This window comes from Pantherophis guttatus, chromosome 7 (assembly GCF_059756535.1).
Source record: "Pantherophis guttatus breed Tessera chromosome 7, ASM5975653v1, whole genome shotgun sequence".
NCBI classification, from domain to species: domain Eukaryota; kingdom Metazoa; phylum Chordata; class Lepidosauria; order Squamata; family Colubridae; genus Pantherophis; species Pantherophis guttatus.
This window is the reverse complement of record NC_142069.1, coordinates 13481043-13500216: the sequence shown is the minus strand read 5'-3', so window position 1 is coordinate 13500216 and position 19174 is coordinate 13481043. Positions and strand designations below refer to the sequence as shown.

General features: G+C 41.9%; 1 protein-coding gene across 5 annotated transcripts in view; it reads right to left on the bottom strand.

The window, feature by feature from the left end:
* LMO3 (LIM domain only 3) overlaps window positions 1–19174 on the bottom strand; it is a 115445-nt gene that overhangs the window by 73973 nt on the left and 22298 nt on the right. For 4 of the 5 annotated variants that reach the window (XM_034402717.3, XM_034402719.3, XM_034402718.3 and 1 more), the window contains exon 2: window positions 13691–13904. In XM_034402717.3, the coding sequence (XP_034258608.1) occupies window positions 13691–13896 (206 nt within the window). In that variant the 5' untranslated portion in view covers window positions 13897–13904. Of the gene's footprint in view, window positions 1–13690; window positions 13905–17714; window positions 17795–19174 lie in introns of those variants that run through there. The other variant, XM_087873663.1, reaches the window with a different exon arrangement.

Sequence of the window (19174 nt, the reverse complement as noted above, 5' to 3'; positions counted from 1 at the left end):
TTTGGGAGGAGGGGCAGTTGAGGGTTGTATGCAATAGGGTGGATAGTCTCCATTGAGCAGTTTTAGATCAGTGGATACCCCAAGAAAGTTGGGTGGCCTTTGAGGGCTTCTTTAGGAAATGACCAGGCTGAGCCCAAGGGAGGAGTCAAGCACATCTTCATTCATAAGTCATTTCACACCCACAAGAGATATAAGTTCGGCCCACCTTCAATTCCTTTGACTCTTATCTATCATCAAGTTATACTTTGACCGTTAGTAGTTCAGATTCTTGTAGAGAGCTTAAGCTTGTAATAAACCGCTATGTTCATTTGAACTGCCTGGATTACCTGATTTCTCCAGCGCTTGACAGTTGTTATCACAAGGTGGGGCAGGGATGGTTCTGTTGGGGAGGAGAATTAAGGCCCTTCAGAGATGCCTTCAGCTTTGCAAGGCTTAAACACTCAACAAATGCCCGGTTTCTGGCATGAAGCGGTCTGGTGCCGGTCCATGGACCGGGGGTTGTGGACCCCTGAACTAGACAGCATCCTCAGTTTAATCCTCCCATCAGTTTAGCTACTCCCCCCCCCTCAATAAACACACACACAAACACACACACACACAGAGGAGGAAAAAAATGGAATAGCTTCTCATCTTCTGACTAGGTTGTCCTCCAGGGAGAAAAACACCCACAGAACTGGGCAGGTTAATTTTTAAGACATTTCATGTTGGGAGCTTGGATTAACAACCCCTCTCCTTTTACAGAGAATCATCAAGCTTTCAGGTTGGTGAGGGGCAGCTACCCAAATGTAATGATACAATCAGCTACCCTGCAATTCTAACGGTACTTTGCAAAAGTGCGTGCTCATTGTAAGTTGGTATAAAATTATTTAGGGGAAAGAAATGTACAAGGGGAGTGAACCCAAAGCTTCACTGAAGGCAGAAAATGGAAAAGCGCTCCATGGCATAGGACCCGGGTACCTTCGAGACCGACTTCTGCCACCAATAGCCTCCCACCGGCCAGTTCGCTCCCACAGAGAGGGTCTCCTCAGGGTGCCATCAGCCAAGTTATGTCGGCTGGCGACACCCAGGGGGAGGGCCTTCTCTGTGGGAGCCCCTGCCCTGTGGAATGAACTGCTCCCGGAAATGCGTAAGATCTCCGACCTCTGTGTATTTCGCTGTGCCCTCAAGACCCTGTTGTTCCGCCAGACCGGGCTATCAATGTAATGATTTTTAAATTGGGTGTTTTAAATTTTTGGGGTTTTAAATTGGAGCTGAAATTATTTAATAATTTTAATTATTTTTAACTGATGTTTGTCTTTGTGCTTTTAATAGGCTGTACACCGCCCTGAGTCCTTCGGGAGAAGGGTGGTATAGAAATAAAATTATTTAGTTATTTAGTTATTTATTTAGTTATTTATTTAGTTATTTATTTGAAAGAACATGATGCTAGTTGTCACAAACCATTTTATTTCACCATGGGGGCCCACAGTTCATGTCAACTGCATCAATCAATCAACCAACCAACTGATAAGTGACTCAAAATAATTAATGGTTCCCTCCTCAAAAGAACCCTGGAACTGAGACTGATGCATATAACTGGGCTTATCCGGAAAGTTCCAACTGGTCTACAATATTTAAATATGAATAACATAATAACAGAATTGGAAGGGGCCTTGGAGGTCTTCTAGACCAACCTCCAACCCTATACCATTTAAGACAAATGGTTGTCCAATCTCTTCTTAAAAACCTCCAGTATTGGAGCACCCACATAAAGATGGACTAATATTAAATACTTGCAAGAGATTGAAAAAGAAGGCATAGGAACCATTTTCACTCAAGACTCAGTTATTTAAAAAGTGATAGAATTGGCTGAGATAGCAAAGCTAATTGTTTGAATTAAAGAAAAGAACTTATCCAGTTTTGTTTTCACTTGGAAATGGCTTCTGGGCTTTCTGCTCAAAACAGAAAAAATATATATGAAATTTTGATTTTAGATTTGATGATTAAATTAATGTTACTTTTATAGAAATGGATTGTATCCACTGGATAGCAAAACCAAAAGTTGAGGTTGCAATTTTATTTTTGTATTCCACTTCACGGAAAAGAGTCAGAACCACTGCTTTTCTTTCTTTTTCTTTGTATTCTTGCACTCCTTTCTTTCCTGATCTATATTCCCATTTTGTATTTTATACTACAATAAACTCTAATAAAAGATATTTTAAAAAGACTCATCAATTTATCTGATTTACCAAGAATAATGGGATTTCTAGCTTGAAATTCCCCCAAGAGATTAAGGAGGATTCCCATCTCAACCTATAAGAATAGATTAGAATAGAATAACAGAGTTGAAAGGGACATTGGAGGTCTTCTAGTCCAACCCCCTGCTTAGGCAGAAAATCCTACACCACTTCAGATAAGTGGTTATCCAACCTCTTCTTAAAACCTTCCAGTGTTGGAGCATTTACAAGTTCTGGAGGCAAGTCGTTCCACTGATTAATTGTTCTGTCAGGAAATTTCTCCTTAGTTCTAGGTTGCTTCTCTCCTTGATTAGTTTCCACCCATTGCTTCTTGTCCTGCCCTCGGGTGCTTTGGAGAATAGTTTGACTCCTTCTTCTTTGTGGCAGCCCCTGAGATATCAGAACACTGCTATCATGTCTCCTCTAGTCCTTCTTTTCATTAAACTAGACATACCCAGTTCCTGCAACCGTTCTTCATATGTTTTAGACATAAAATGGATTAGGCTGAAAAATAGTAACACAGTAATTTTCCTTGGTTGAGTATAGATTTGAACCTGGGTCTCCCAATACCTTAACTGCCATTCCATATATATTATACAAGAAGACATAATTTAACTTGGCTGAGATATGGATGAAGAGCATTGTGATGGGTACACATTTTAATCCTTATATTAGAACAAAATTGTTCCTGATAACTAGCAACTTATTTCTTTGCATCGTTAGTCTCAGTGAAGGATTTTAGCCAAGCACTTAACTTTTATTCATACTTTCAGAACTAATATTTAAATTTAGCGTAATTGTCCTTCAATAACCACGCCGCTTTAAAAGTTAATAGGGGTTTCCAAATGTAAAAATGCACCTTAAAAAACATCTTCGTTACAGAAAATAATGAACCACACGTAGGCAATGCAGCAAACCTGAATGCTGTTTACAAACGTGTGATTCAGAGAGATGAACAACATTTCTTGTACAGACGTTTTAAAATGATTTTAATGCAAAGCGAAGTGGAAACCAGCCTGAAGACATTTAAGTTGGGAAGCGCACGAAAGGTTTGTTTCGATTTTCGTTTGTAATTAGATTCTTAGCTATTGTATACATTCCTCCTAATAAAAGTGTGAAAAGGCATTTGGAATTCAAATACCTCCTTCCTGAGATGACACCTATGAGTTTTTTTAAAGTGGGGGAAAAAAAAAACCATCTTCAAGATAACACCTGGCCATTAGTCAGAGATAACAGATTGTATAGAAGTGGAAATATCGTACTTGTAAGAGGAATCGCTGCCAATCTGAATGACGGGGAAAAGATCAGCCCGTTAAACAAACATCCTTCATCTCCGAGGGGGAAAGATGTGTCAGTACTAGTACAGTGGTTCATAAATTAAATATTGTGATGTCTACACACAGAAGGGAATTGCTGGTTTTCTGCAGAACACACCTCTGCCTCTGTGTTTCTGACACTGGGCTCAATATTTCTCTCTCTTTCTCTCTCCCTCTTTCTTTTTAACACTGTTTTAGACAGCTAAAACCTAGCCGGTCCCTTGTTTTTCTTATTGCCTAATTGTTTGTCATCTACCACAACCTGGCTCTGTGTCCAGAGATGTTGGGACAATCACTTGCAGAATTTCTAGCCGTGAAATTGAGGAATTGGAGCAGTTGTGTCAACCCGCATAGAGAAGTCAAGTGGCAAACTACCGTATTTTTCGGAGTATAAGACGCACCTTTTTTCCCCCTAAAAGGGGGTGAAAATTTAGGTGCGTCTTATACACCGAATATAGCCCCGCCTACCCTTTGGCCTCTGCCTCGCAGCAGTTACCTCCTTGCAAGCAAACAGCAAGAAAAAACAGCTACTTTCAGCTTCAGCACAGCCTAATTAGCACAAGTTGATTGGATCGGCCTCCCGACTCTCAGCTGATTTGCTCTCAGCTGGTTTGCGCAGGGCTCTGCTGCTTGCTGCAAAGAGGTAAATTGCTGGAGCAGATTTTTTTTCCTCTTGTGCTAATCAAGCTATGCTGAAAACGAAAATGAAAGTGAAGCAGGCTATTTGCTACAACAAGGCAAAATTGCTCAGAGGCAGAGGGAGATTTCTTTTCTTCTTTTCCTCACCAAAAAAGGTAGGTGCGTCTTATACTCTGAAAAATACGGTAGCTCATCAGCGTTTCAATTCTGTCCTTTCTGTGAACAGCTGAAAAGGTAATGTTGGGATTTGCCCATAATCTCCTGCAATGCATCAGCAATCTAGGGTAGATAGGAAAGCAATAGGTAGTCCTCAACTTACAACTGGTCACTTAGTCAATATTTGAAGTTACAACGAATCCCCTCGGGAGTATTAATGACTCCGTTCTGAAGTTCTGACGACCGTACAACCAGCCTGCATGTACGGCCGTATGCAGTGACTCATGGTCATGTGACTTAGTTTTATGACAAGTTTTACAGATAAACAAACAAACAAACAAACCCATCATTTACTTCCTGTTTTCAGCAAAATTGATTCATTTAATGACTGTGGCCTTTGCTTAAGAACCACTGCACAAAAGTAAAATCAGGTCAGATGGGTGAACCCATTTCACAACCATTACAACTTACAACTGTGATGGGCAGGCTCCATTATGGTCATATGGCCGAGGACTACCCATACCTTACTAGAAACAGTTCCCACCTATAAAATGTAAGATCCCATTTTTGTACAAATTCGCAGCCGATAAATATGTCTTGCTGAATGTTATTAGCCTTCCTCTTTATTGCATCCATTCCGGTACACATCTTTAAAAAATTCTAATTCTTAGTATATCGAGTAAGACATATTAGCTTAAAAAAAAAAAAGATTTGGGGGGGGCAATGACTCCCCATCCTTGATGTCTAAAATTGCACAACACACAAGGAAAAAGGGAAGGGGAAGAAAAGAGAGGGAAGAACAGACGAGGGCAGGAAACATGTTCTAAAATTGCAGCTCTTTCAAACGGCTCACTTGGAGAAACAGAGATATCAGAGGTTTTGGCTGCCACTAAATGACAACCGAGGAGGAAGAGGGAAAACTACTTTGCCGTTGGTGTCCACAGCTCTGGCTGCTTTTATCAAAACGACAAAAGCAGTGTCATGTTATAAATACTGCCCCTTTTTCAATGGTGTGCAATATCGCTATGCAAAGAGCCATGGCTTATATTACAACAGCGTGATGCTGTTTTTTTCATCAGATGAACCTATTTGACTCTTTCGTAGTCATCAAAGATCCCACCTCTCACCAGAGGGTAAAATAGATTTAAAAAAAAAAAAAAAGGGAATTGCCTTCTGGTAGGACTTGAAGCAGAACACCATTTCCTCTCAAAGCACAGCCACCCTACGTGTTAATAGCAACACAGTTTAAACATCATCTGCAACAACTATCTTTAAGCATCTCAGAAGATGCTTAAAACAAAAGAATAGATTCCTTAAAAGCCTATGAAAGGGGTGCAGGTAGTCCTTGGCTTAGGACCGTTCAAAATTATGACAGCGTTTTAAAAAAACGCTGATTTATGACTGATCCTCATACTTATGACCACTGCAGTGTCCCGACGTGTCACACGATCAAAATTCAAGCACGTGGCAATTGGCATGTCTTTATGATGGTTGCAGTGCCTTGGGGTTAGGAGACACTGATTTGACATGGATCTGTGACAGTGGGTGATAGTCAGTCGATTATATCTGGTTCGGGCAAACCGGTAGTGGCGGTCTCGGGAGGCTCCGCCCATCCACCCAGATGTCATCACGTCCCATTTTTGATGCTCTGTGCATGCTCACGCGCGCTCACATTTGCGAACTGGGAGCAAAGGTAAGTGAATACCACCCCTGATCTGTGATCTTACCACCTGTCTTACAACCATTTTTTTTAAAAAAATTTGATTTATATGCCGCCCTTCTCCGGAGACTCAGGGTGGTTTACAGTGCGTTAAGCAATAGCTTTCATACTTTTGTATATTTATACAAAGTCAGCTTATTGCCCCCACAAACTGGGTCCTCAATTTACCTACCTTAGAAAGGATGGAAGGCTGAGTCAACCTTGAGCCTGGGGAGATTCGAACTTACTTTAATTGCAGACAGCTGGTGTTAAATTACAGTGCTCTGTCTGTTGAGCTATCCAGCTCCTTAGCAAAGTGCCCAAATTAGCAAAGCACTAAGACTTATATACCGCTTTACCGACCTCCCTAAGCGGCTTACACAGTCAGCATATTGCCCCGCCAACAATCCAGGTCCTCATTTTACCGACCTTGGAAGGATGGAAGGCTGAGTCAACCTTGAGCTCGTGAGAATCGAACTGGTGACGGTTGGCAGAATTAGCCTGCAATACTGCATTTTAACCACTGCACCACTACGGCTCTTGAAATAAAGCCAATGGGGGAAGATGGATTTGCTTAACAACCATGTGATTCACTTAACAACCATTGCAAAATAGGCTGTAAAATTGGGTGTGACTCACTTAATGGCTACCAGAAATTTCAGGCCCGAATGTGGTGGCAAATTAAAGACTGCTTATACCTTGAAGCCACAACTTAACCTGAATCTGATCATCAGTAGATGTAATTTATCCTTCAGATCCATATCAAATCAGTGACTCAATAGGAAAGCTTATTTGCCTACAAAAGGGAACAACACATTTAATGACCTCCAAAATTAGCATTAAAAATGAGAGCTTTAAAAAAAAAAGAGGTTCATCGCATAGCTAAGTACATACGGATGTAATGAGGCAAATGACTATCTGCAATTACTTTAAGTGCAACAACTGGAAGTTTAACATAAATAGCACGTCTAAGCATAAGCAACAGGGTGGGGGAGGGGGGAGCTCCTTAGCTAGATGAGCCGCAGTGGCGCAGTGGTTATAGTGCAGTACTGCAGGTTACTTCTGCTGACTGCTGGCTGCCTGCAATTTGGCAGTTTGAATCTCACCAGGCTCACAGCCTTCCATCCTTCCGAGGTGGGTAAAATGAGGACCCAAATTGTTGAGGGCAATAGGCTGTAAACCACTTAGAGAGCACTGTAAAGTGGTATATAAGTCTAAGTGCTATTGCTAGATCAGAAAATGGGAGAATGAGCCCACATATGAGGTATGTTAGCTGGTTTAATCTAGCGTAGTTTGACCTCACTAGAGACTACAGGTAGTCCTTGACTCACAAACAGATCATTTAGTGACCATACAAAGTTACAATATCACTGGGAAAAAAAAGTGAACTTATGACTGTTTTTCACACTTACAACAGTTGCAGCATCCTCATAGTCACCTGATCAACATTTGAATGCTCGGCAAGTGGTTCATATTTATGACGGTCGCACTGCCCCGGGCTCAGGGAATGGGACAATTTGCATAGTCAACTTGCCAACTCACCATGGCCAACTCACCACAGGCCAACACACTGTGGGGAAACTCACCATGGGACAACTTGCTGCAGGACAGTGTAACAATTCTATTTAATTATTTAAAATAAACAAATAAATATTTCAATTTTTGCCATTAAGGTTTTATTCTGTCCTCCCTTTTGCATCCTTTCTTTAATTATTCCATTTCTTTGTTATTAGTATAATTATTCCATTATACCATTTCTTTGTTATTAGTATAACTCTTGTCCTGCAGTGACTTGTCCTGTGGCAAGATGGCCATAGTGAATTGTCATAGACCCAGGGGTGAAATGCTCCCGGTTTGGACCGGATCAGACGATCCGGTAGCGATCATGGCCGGTAGCTCGGAGAACCGGTAGCGATGGCGGCGCAAAGCTCCGCCCACCCGCCCGGGTGTCGTTACTTCCTGGTTTTAACCAGGAAGTAATGTGTTTTTTACCCTCTACGCATGTGCTGGTTTTGTGCATGTGCAGAAGGTCTGCGTACACGGCATGTGCACTTCCGAACCAGTAAGGAAGGTAAGTAGATTTCACCCCTGCATAGACACCCGGGATCATGTGATCTCACCTTTTTTCAACCTTCTGACAAGCAAAGTCAAAGCCAGATTCACTTACAACCTTGTTACTAACTTAACAGAGTTAAGTACAGAGCCGCGGTGGCACAGTGGTTAGAGTGCAGTACTGCAGGCTACTTCTGCTGATCACTGGCTGCCAGCCGTTTGGCAGATCGAATCTCACCAGGCTCAAGGTTGGACTCAGCCTTCCATCCTTCCGAGGTCGGTAAAATGAGGACCCAGATTGTTGGGGGCAATATGCTGAGTCTGTAAATCGCTTAGAGAGGGCTGTAAAAGCACTGTGAAGCGGTATATAAGTCTAAGTGCTATTGCTAGTGCTATTAACAGGGATTCACTTAACAAGTGTGGCAAGAAAAGTTCTTAAAATAGAGCAAAATTCACTTAACAAATTCTCGCTTAGCAACGTAAACATTCGGGCTCAACTAAGGTCGTAAGTCGAGGATTTCCTGTACTGCAATCTTTAGGCAAGTATTAACTGGGAGACCTCAAGACATTTATGGATTAGGGCAGGGTGGATTCTACTTACCTTTATTACTGGTTCGCAATGGGGCCGCGCGCTTCCTGATGACGTCCGAGTCAGTGGGCAGAGCCTCCCGCCGGTTTTACTACCGGTTCTTGCGAACCAGTCCGAACTGGGGACAACCCACCACTGGATTAGGAGAGCCATTGCAGGCAGGGGTGTCTGACTTTGTGTTTGAAAGGTAAGGAGGATCCGGCCTATTTAACACTTGGGTGGGAGTCCATGTAGGAATACTAAAACACAAGGAAAGTGGTAAGCTACTTCCATACTTCCTGGGCAAGAATCTAGGCGGACGTGTCCATGAAATCATAGGAATCAAGCTTTTTTTTTTTTTGGCTCAAAACTTTTTTGATCCAAAATAACTACAGGTAGTCCTCGATTTACAATTCGGCCCAAAATTTCTGTTGTTAAGTGAGACATTTGTTAAGTGAGTTTTGCCCCGTTTCACGACCTCTCTGGCCACAGTAGTTAAGTGAATCGCTGCAATTTTAAGTTAGTAATACGGTTGTTAAGTGAATCTGGTTTCCCTGTTGACTTTGCTTCTCAGAAGGTTGCAAAGGTGATCACATGATCTTGGGACACAGCAATGATTGTAAATATGAACCAGTTGCCAAGCATTTGAATTTTGATCCCATGGTCATGGGAATGCTGCAAAGGTCATATCTGTGAAAAACGGTACTGAGTCACTTTTTTCAGTGCTGTTGTAACTTTGAATGGTCACTGTTGTTAAGTTGAGGACTACCTGTAGTAAACACAGGCCTGGCCCCAGGAGGACAAGGAATAATTCTCCCGTCACTCTTTATCTGACCCTGTTAATTGAAAATGCCAGGGCTTGAACCTGGGAATTTTTGTATGCAAAACATGCAGTCTACTTTGAATAACCGTCACTTTCCCCGGTGGAATTCCTAGGCAATTATTTCATTTTCTTTTAATGTTTCCCATGGGTTACAGAACAATCAAGTTGCTGTGCAATCCATTTTATTTTGCTTCTTGGCTTACGAGCTCACTAGACAGTTGGCGGGTGAATTTTCTAAAGCTCAACTTGGTTTTTTCCCCCAGAAATAATCAAAGGTGTTATGAAGAAATTGGTTGATCCTGGTACTTTTTTCCTAGTCCATCTGGGTTCCAAAAAAAATTCCATGTTTCAGTCTTTTAATTTAACTTTCTCTAAATTAATAAGGCTACCTATTTTCATTGTACTCAACAAATTAAAACAAAGACAGATAATAAGGCCGGGGGTGGGGTAGGTGAGAATACTGCGTCCTTTTCTCCTCAGCTTTTGTCTTATTCCAATAATGGAAGGGAATTCTTGAAGAACTACAGGTATTTATTTATTTATTGGTTCAATTTATACACCGCCCTTCTCCGGAGACTCAGGGCGGCTTAGAATGTGTTAAGCAATAGCCTTCATACTTTTGTATATACCTGCTTAGTAGGGCTTTCGCTTCCCCCCACCCCAAGCTGTGTTCTTTTTTATACAAAGTCAGCTTATTGCCCCCACAATCCGGGTCCTCATTTTACCTACCTCGAAAGGATGGAAGGCTGAGTCAACCTTGAGCCTGGTGAGATTTGAACTTGTAGTAATTGCAGGCAGTTGGTGCTACTTAACAGCACTATGCCACCAAGGCTCTTGTAGTCCTTGACTTATGACCACAATGGAACCCAACATTTCTTTTACAACCTTTCTTGCCACAGTTGTTAAGTGACTCACTGAGGGTGTTAAGGTAGTAACATGGATGCTAAGTGAATCCGGCCTCTCCACTGACTTTGCTTTTCAGAAGATTGGAAAAAGGGATCACATGACCCTGGGACACTGCAACCGTCATAAATATGAGTCAGTTGCCAAAGACTTGAATTTTGATCACGTGACTGTGAGGAGGCTGCAGAGGTTGTTAAGTGTGAAAAACGGTCACTTTTTTCAGGGCCGTTGTAACGGTCAATGAATGAACTGTTGGAAGTTGAGGACTACCTGTATTACATCTGAGTTTATCAAATGGCCAAATGTGAGATGCAAAGAACCAGAAGAGACTTTAAGAAGTGACTGGACATTCACTTGTTTGAAATGGTATAGGATTTCCTGCTTGAGCAGGGGACTGGACTAGAAGACCTCCAAGGTCCCTTCCAGAATCTACTCTGATTCTGATTCATACAGAACGACACCATGAGATGATCAGCAAAGTTTCTTGATTGTCACTCGCCTATAACAAGAATCTTCTCAGACTAACTTCACTCTCTTGGGAGCAACCAGGTAAAGTTTCAAAGGATTTTTTTTCTGGGGGGGGGGGGGGCGCAAGTCTCTGTTGCTTCCACCTATGCAGTGATTCCAAGCTAGTTACCGTATTTTTCGGACTAGAAGATGCACCAGAGTATATGTTGTGGCCCACCAGCGGCCCGCAGCCGGCGCTCACGTCGGACAGCGAGGAGGCTGAAGAGGATGTGGTGCCAGAGGCAGAGACTCAGCCAGGGCCTTCAGAACCTCCAGAGGCTCCTTCAAGTGGAGAGAGCGAAGTGGAGGAGCCTCTCCTCAATGCTCGAGCAATGCAGGGCTGCCAAAAGGCAGGAGTGGCTACTCAGGAGGAGGAGGTCTACTCAAGAGAAGGGCTTGAGGATAATTGGCCACTCCCTTAGCCTATTTAAGTCACACACTGTTAGTAAGTTTCTTGCTGGAAACAACTTCTAATTATCAAATTATCATCAGAGCATTTTTGGAAAAGTCTTATCGTATCTTGTTTTCTAGGCTGGTTGCCAACCTTTGCCAGACTTTGGTTTATTCTTGCTACTTAATAAATTTGATAAGGACCGTTGGTGTGTGTCAATATCCTCGGGAATCCGGAGCTGGGGCAGAACAGTATAAGACGCACCAAGATTTCGAAGAGGAAAACAAGAAAAAAATAGTTTGGCCTCTGTGCGTCCCATTTTTGCCCTCCCCGCCCCCCAGGAGCACTCTGCAAGCCTCCCAAACCCGTTTTGAAAAATGGCCCTGTTTTTGGCAAAAACGGGATGTGCAGGGTTTTGGGAGGTCAAAATTGGCTGTATTTGGTGTATAAAATACACAATTTCCACCCTTTTTTAGGGGGGGGGGAAGTGTGTCTTATACTCCGAAAAGTACGGTAATATCTGAACTCCATTCCTCACTCTAGCTGTATATTCCACCATACCAAGTTCTCCTGAAAAAGATCAATATATATCTTTTTTGTGAAAGACCCATTCTAACATTCTCATTGGCATTTGCTTGAAGTTAGGAAGTGACCTTTTGAAACTTTTCACCAAAGTTCTGGACAAAAGAAATTTGCCTTGAAATTTCTTCGAAAGGAGGAATTTGGGGAAACTCATCGATGGAATATGGGGTGTTGAAATTTATTTAATAGCAAAGTGTCCAAGAGGTATATATATGTATTTGTGTGACTTCTGGTAGTGGGAAAAGTACAGGACTATCTCTCTAGAAATTAGCAGCTTCTCAGTTTCTCATTTTTTCCATTCAGTTCTATGGAAAGATATCAGAACTCTCTCTCCCACCCCCCATGAAACTGTTTTTTTTAAAAAAAGAGAATTTCTGTGTCCACCACCACAGCAGCTATCTAGACAGCTGCAAACATATGTCAACCAAATTCACTTCCCTTACTACGTTCTCTCGAAAGAGGTCCCGATGTTTGCCTTAAACATTCCCATCTGAATGTTGAAAGCAAACATGCTGATTATGTGTTAGCATCTCTGACTGACACGTAAAATAATTTTGATGTGAACTGTCAGCTCTCAGCAGGATCAGCTGGATAATAGCCAGCAATATCTGAAATGTTTGCATACAATATCACATACTTAAGCATCTCTGTATGAAATGTTGCACGAGTCTTAACAAGAAAGAATGAAGAACTGTTTCCCATTTGGAACTTTAAAATGTGCAAAGGGGATAGGATAAGATATCTCAAACTATTGCTGAAATTAAGAAGGTTTTTTTTTTATTGTCTTTGAGCTTGTTCGCCTATAACAAAGTGCGTTGGACAAATTCTAAAGATAAATGGCAAGGTCTCTGCTAACAATAATTGTCACCATCATTGCTTCAGAGATTTTATCATTGTTTCGTCTTTTGACGAAAATAAAACAGTTCATCCATGAATCCTCACAAGCTCTGAAAAAGACTTTTATAATCATCAGATTCAGAAAATAAGCCTGCATTCTGGCCCTGTGTGTTTTGTGGCTTGCCTCTTCTTCCTTGATATTTAAAATGCTGGCTGTCAACCACCGCACAGAAACGACTTTGTGGTTACACAATTTGAACAAAGGTGAGAGCGACACTTGACTGTTATTTAGGAAAATAAAATAAGCAGGTCAAGTCCTGTCAGGAAATCTTAATGGCCCAAATTCTAGCAATGTTCACTGCAGAAAACTCGGGGGGAAAAAGAGAAGGAGGGTTGGGATTTGAGCCCAAGAAATATTACTTTTTAATTTACTGAATCAAGAATGTATTGATAGCAGTGTCCTGCAAAGCAAAGATCTGTGGCAAATTAGGAAAGGATTTTTTTTCCCCTGACTGTTTTACCTGTCAACCTTCCCATCACCTGCATCCTTGGTCTGCACTGGGAATAGTTTTATCATGTTCTTACTATTGGCTTAGAGGCAAAGAGAAAAACAGGAATCTGACAGATTTTTAAGCAATTGTGTTAAACAGTTGCCTACAAACTTATTTTGTCACTAGTGTTAATAAAGACATGGCAGAACACACTGATATCAGCACAAAGCTACTTTAGCGCGTCTAAAAAAAAAAATCTCCCATTGAGTGGAATAGATGTGCGAAGGCATGGACTCAAATCAGTTTATAGACTATGCGCTACTCCCCCTGCTTGAAGCCACATTTGTATGCTTGCCATGGTGTATCCATGTGGCAAGGTATCCGTAGCAACAGTCAAAAATGGCCGGCTTCATTTGGGCTACACGGCATGCGGTGCAAGGGAAGGGAACCAAAGAGGGATGATGAAAAAAAAAAAATTGCAATGGGTGCGCTGAAGAATGTCAGTCCTACCTCAGGTAGTCTCGGCGGCAGAGGATAAGGTTGGCTTTGGTGTACAAGGTAGAGCCCACTTCCCCCAAACGGCAGTCACAGCAGGCACATTTCAGGCAGTCCTCATGCCAGTATTTGTCCAGGGCCTTGAGGAGATACCTGTCCTTGATCTTACGGTTGCAGCCAGCACAACCTTTCGGTTTGGTGTCTGGCTGGACAGAGAGCATTTGTATACCTAAAAGCAGAAGAAAGAAGAAAGGAGAATTTATTTGGGATATTCAGGATGGACCCATGTCCCACAGAGGAATTCTGGTGGTCTTCCTTTGGTGTTCCTCAAAGTTTCTCCAGAGTACTTCCCTTCCCATTTTATTGGTAGTCATCTTCAGTGGCAGAAGAGCTCAACAAAGATTCTTAGATCAAAGACAGATCTGGCACCTGCTCCTTCCAGAGAAGTCCACCAAAGCACCTGAGAACAACAATCTCCTTATTTATTTATTTATTTATTAGTTTGATTTATATGCCGCCCTTCTCCAGAGACTCAGGGCGGCTTACAATGCTTTTAAGCAATAGCCTTCATACTTTTGTATATACCTGCTTAGTAGGGCTTTTGGCCTTCCCACTGTTGTTTCCTAAAAAGGTAAAGGTAAAGGTTCCCCTCGCACATATGTGCTAGTCGTTCCCGACTCTAGGGGGCGGTGCTCATCTCTGTTTCAAAACCGAAGAGCCAGCGCTGTCCGAAGACGTCTCCGCGGTCATGTGGCTGGCATGACTAACTGCCAAAGGCGTACGGAGCATTGTTACCTTCCCAACAAAGGTGATCCCTATTTTTCTACTTGCATTTTTTATGTGCTTTCGAACTGCTAGGTTGGCAGAAGCTGGGACAAGTAACGGGAGCTCACCCTGTTACGCGGTACTAGGGATTCAAACCGCTGAACTGCCGACCTTTTGATCAACAAGCTCAGCGTCTTAGCCACTGAGCCACCACGTCTCTTTTGTTGATTTCTAGCATCTCCTAAATAGAGGTAGTCCTCAATTTACAACTATTCACTTAATGACCAAAGTTACAATGGCAGTGAAAAATGTGACTTATGACTGTTTTTCACACTTACGACCATTGCAGCATCCCTAATGGTGATGTGATCAAAATTTAGACACTTGGCAACTGGTTCATATTGATGACAGTTGTAGTGTCCCAGGCTTATGTGATCTTTTTTTTTTTTTTTGCGACAAAAAATGGGACTCAATTGTGGTCGTAAATGGAGCAAAAATTGAGCAAAAATGGGGCTCAATTGTGGTCATAAACATGTAGCAAAGTTCCATATTTCAGTTGTGACACATTTTCCTTCCTAAACATGGATTTGTCTAATCCTGGTTTAGAGTCATCAAAGTTGATGATCACTGCCAACTCTTGTGGCAATAAATCTCCCAAGTTAATTTTGTGCTCTATGACAAAAAGCTTCCTTCCTATTGTCCTTCCTGAAGGTATTATCCATAAATTTTCACCGGGTGACCCTGCCATTCTCCTACTACAAGATAAAGACTTTTCTTTATCCACTCTCTATATACTATGCATAGTTTTATACGTTCCTGTTTGATCTTGTAGCCAAAGTGCATCTAAGCAATTTTAATAACAACCCTAAAAGGATACCGTAGTCTCCCATTTTACTTTTCCATGAGAGTAAATTTTATTTAAAGTAGGTGAACATTAAAATATTTGTGAGAATATGACATACATACAAGATCATACATACAACACATCATAACAGCAAGACAAATATAAGCACATACCATATGATTTCTAAGAGGACCTAAATGTCTATAAATATTGCAAATTATGTACAAAAAAGGGAGAATCCTTTCTTTTTCCATTTCCATTTTTCTCTTTTTCTGCTTTTGGCATTTTAGTTTTTGTTAATTTTGTTCCATTCATCTTATTTTTCCTTTTATTAACATTGCTAAGCAAGGCAGTTGTTAAATGAGTTTTGTTCCATTTTATGACCTTTTTGCCACAGTCGTAAAGTGAATCACTTTAGTTGTTAAATGAATCAATCAGTCATTAGGCAATTCTAACTTCCTCCATTGACTTTGCTTGTGGGAAGCTTTCTGGGAAGGTTACAAACAGTGATCACATGACCCTGGGAAATGGCAACCATCATAAATACATGCCAGTTGCCAAATGCCTGAATTTTGATCACGTAACCATGGGGATACTGCAACAATCGTAAATCACTTTTTTTCCCCAGTGCCGCCCGTTGTTACTTCGAACGGTTGTAATTCAACAACCACCTGTATAAATATGAAATTAGAAAAAAAAGAGAAAGAAGACTCCACAATTTAATTCCCTCAACTGTAGAATTCACTGTATTGCTTTAGGGCAGGGGTGTCAAACTCAAGGCCCGCGGCCCACATCAGCCCTTAGGGCCAATATCAAAGAACCGGCCCGTTTTCAGCCTCCCTGGCCTCCAGCAGCACTCCGCCAGCCAGAAATGGGCCACGTGGAGACCCCGCAAGGCCCATTTTCAGCCACCCTGGCCTCCAGAAGCACTCTGCCAGCCAGAAATGGGCTGCACAGGGGCCTTGTGGGGTGCATTTTCGGCCAGGAGAGTGCTGCTGAAACGATGGAGGCCAAAAATGAGGTGCCGGGTACGCCCCCCCATGCCCCGTTTTGACCGGCAGGGTGCTGCAGGAGGCGTCCATTCCGGCTCCCCATCCCCTCCCTGCCAGCTTGCGGCAGAGAACTACAATGCTGATCCGGCCCTCCAAGAAATCCAGTTTGACACCCCTGCTTTAGGGGAACCATTATTCTTCAGCACACTCTACCTTATGGGATTGTGGTCACAAGGGTAAAATGAAGGCATTTTACCTCAAACTTCCAGAGAAAAGGAAAAATAGATGCAACAGGTAAAATAAAATAAAGAGATTCATATACTATCTCCACTACACATGTGACCTTAATGTTTAAAGCTGTTCACCATGATCACCTGAACTCTCAATAGGTTGGATCTAAAGATTGCCTCCCGCTGAAAACCTTCTCTGATTTTATGCAACCCAACTTTTAGCAGTACAGATGTATATTTGGTTACTAGCCAACTAGAAGGCAGAAGTAATTTGCTGTAACTAGGATTTGTTGTTTTCTTTAGGTTCAATCAGGCACACTTGGGACACAGATACTTTAAACAAAATCAGCAATGAGCATGTAAACATCAATCCGATTTTATTTATTTATTAATCAAGTTTATGTAGCTGCCCATCTCACCAGAGGCGATTCTGGATGGAGAACAACAGTTCTGATCAAAATAACCAATAAAAGCGAAAATATAAAATCTGTATTAAGAAATACCATAAAAATTAGACCTACAAACACCGGGCAAAGAAGGATAAAATGGCGCATTCATTAGTGGAGCCATCAGAAAGTGTTTTTGGTTGCTTGGGAGCCCCAGGCCTGAGGAGATAGCAAAGTCTTTTGGACTTTTGGGGATATCAAAAAGGATGGGGTTAATTTTTTCAGGGAAGAATATTCCATAAAACCTCCTTGGGCCCACCAAGTATAAGTCCCTAGCAGACAGGACCTGAAGCACATCTTATCTGCCAGATCTAATGGAACAGGCTGATGTAATTGGGTCCCTCAGATAATAATCAATCCCTTGCCATTTTTTTTTTATTTTAATTTGATTTATATGTCGCCCTTCTCCGAAGACTCAGGGCGGCTTACAATGTGCTCAGCAATAGCCTTCATCCTTTTGTATATATTTATACAAAGTCAGCTTATTGCCCCCACAACTGGGTCCTCATTTCATCTACCTTAGAAAGGATGGAAGGCTGAGTCAACCTTGAGCCTTGGCAAGATTCGAACCCTGCAGTAATTGCAGGCAGCTGGTCTTAATAAGCTTAATAACAGGGTGCCTTAAACCCCTGTACTACCAAGGCTCCCATGAAGGGCTTTAAAGGCTAAAACCAGCAGCTTGAATTGGACCTAGGAGCAAACTAGCAACCAATGCAACTCATCAAACGTGTAACATGTACTTGGAGTGCCCACCCTAATTACCTGTACCACTGCTTTTCATACTAGCTGAAGTTTCTGAATACTCTTCAAGGGAAGCTCCATATGGACTGCATCACAGTTGTTCAATCTGGAGGTTATCAGGACATGAGTGAGTACAAGTAAGGCTTGCTAATCCAGGAATGGGAGCAATTGGACACAAGAAAAGCCAAGCTAACGTCCTCTTAGCCATGGCTCTTACCTGCTCATCAAGCAGGAGTCATGACTTTAGAAGAACCCTCAGACTGTGTGTACATCAGGTCTGAGGTACTGCAACCCCATTCAGCACCAAAGAGGACAAAATCTTGCAGCCAGAAGGCCCCACAATGAAAAGTGAGCCAGTCTTTTCAAGTTCTGGAACCTATTGTTCCCCATCCAGACCCTTACAATCTTCAAACAACAGGATACGACATCTCTTAAATTGCCAGGGGTTGAGGTATATAATTAAGCATCATCAGCATGGTGATGGATGAACTCATCCTGTGGCCTCCTGTAGATATTAAAATGGACAGAAGGAAGTATCAAACTCTTGTGAAGTCCCATAGAAGGTCCTGTGGGAGGGACCTCTACCCACTCCAATCAACCTGGGCTGGAATTGATCCTGAAGCAAGGAAGTGAACCAACACAACATTGTGCCATCCTCCCCTTTCTCCAAGCCAGTCCAGAGGGACACTAGGGTTGATGGTATCAAAAGCTGATACTAAGAGGTCAAGTAGGGCAAGGATGAGTGTACTACCACCATCCCATCCCACCACACTGAAAAAACCCCGACCAGTGTTGTTTCTGATCCATACCTGACAGAAATGACATTGACTAAAAAAAAGATCTACAGTAGTGGCCAAAATTGTGGAAACCTTTTGGGAAAAGTACATTTTTGAGGTTTTATGGCTAATACCACTTTTTTTTTTTTTTTTTTTTGAGATTCAAGATAATCCTATTCCACTGCTGGAATGGCCTGGGAATAGCCCAGACCTTAACCCAACTGAAAATCTATGGAGCCGACTAAAGAAACTTGTTAGTCAGAAGCAACCCCGCAATAAAACCCAGTTAATAGAAGCAATAATTCAATCTTGGTTTCACATTAGAACAGCTGCAGAACTAAAAGACTTGGTTCACTCCATGGGAAGACGTTGTAAGACCGTAATTCATGCTAAAGGTTACCCAACTAAGTATTAACTGACATGGTGATAATTTTTGTATATCTCATTTTTTCTACGTGTTTCACTTTTCTTCTTTATACTGTAATTGCTATTCTAATAGCCATCCCTTCATAAAAATCATTGCATTACATTCTTGATTAAATGATCTTTCCGTTGATATACAATTTTATGGTACTACTCCAAAATAAGTGGTGTTATTAGCTAGTTTTAGAAAGTACACTTTTCCCAAAAGGTTTCCACAATTTTGGCCACTGCTGTAGATAATCCATTTCTTCCGTGAATCTCTGAAGCGGCTGAGCAAACACT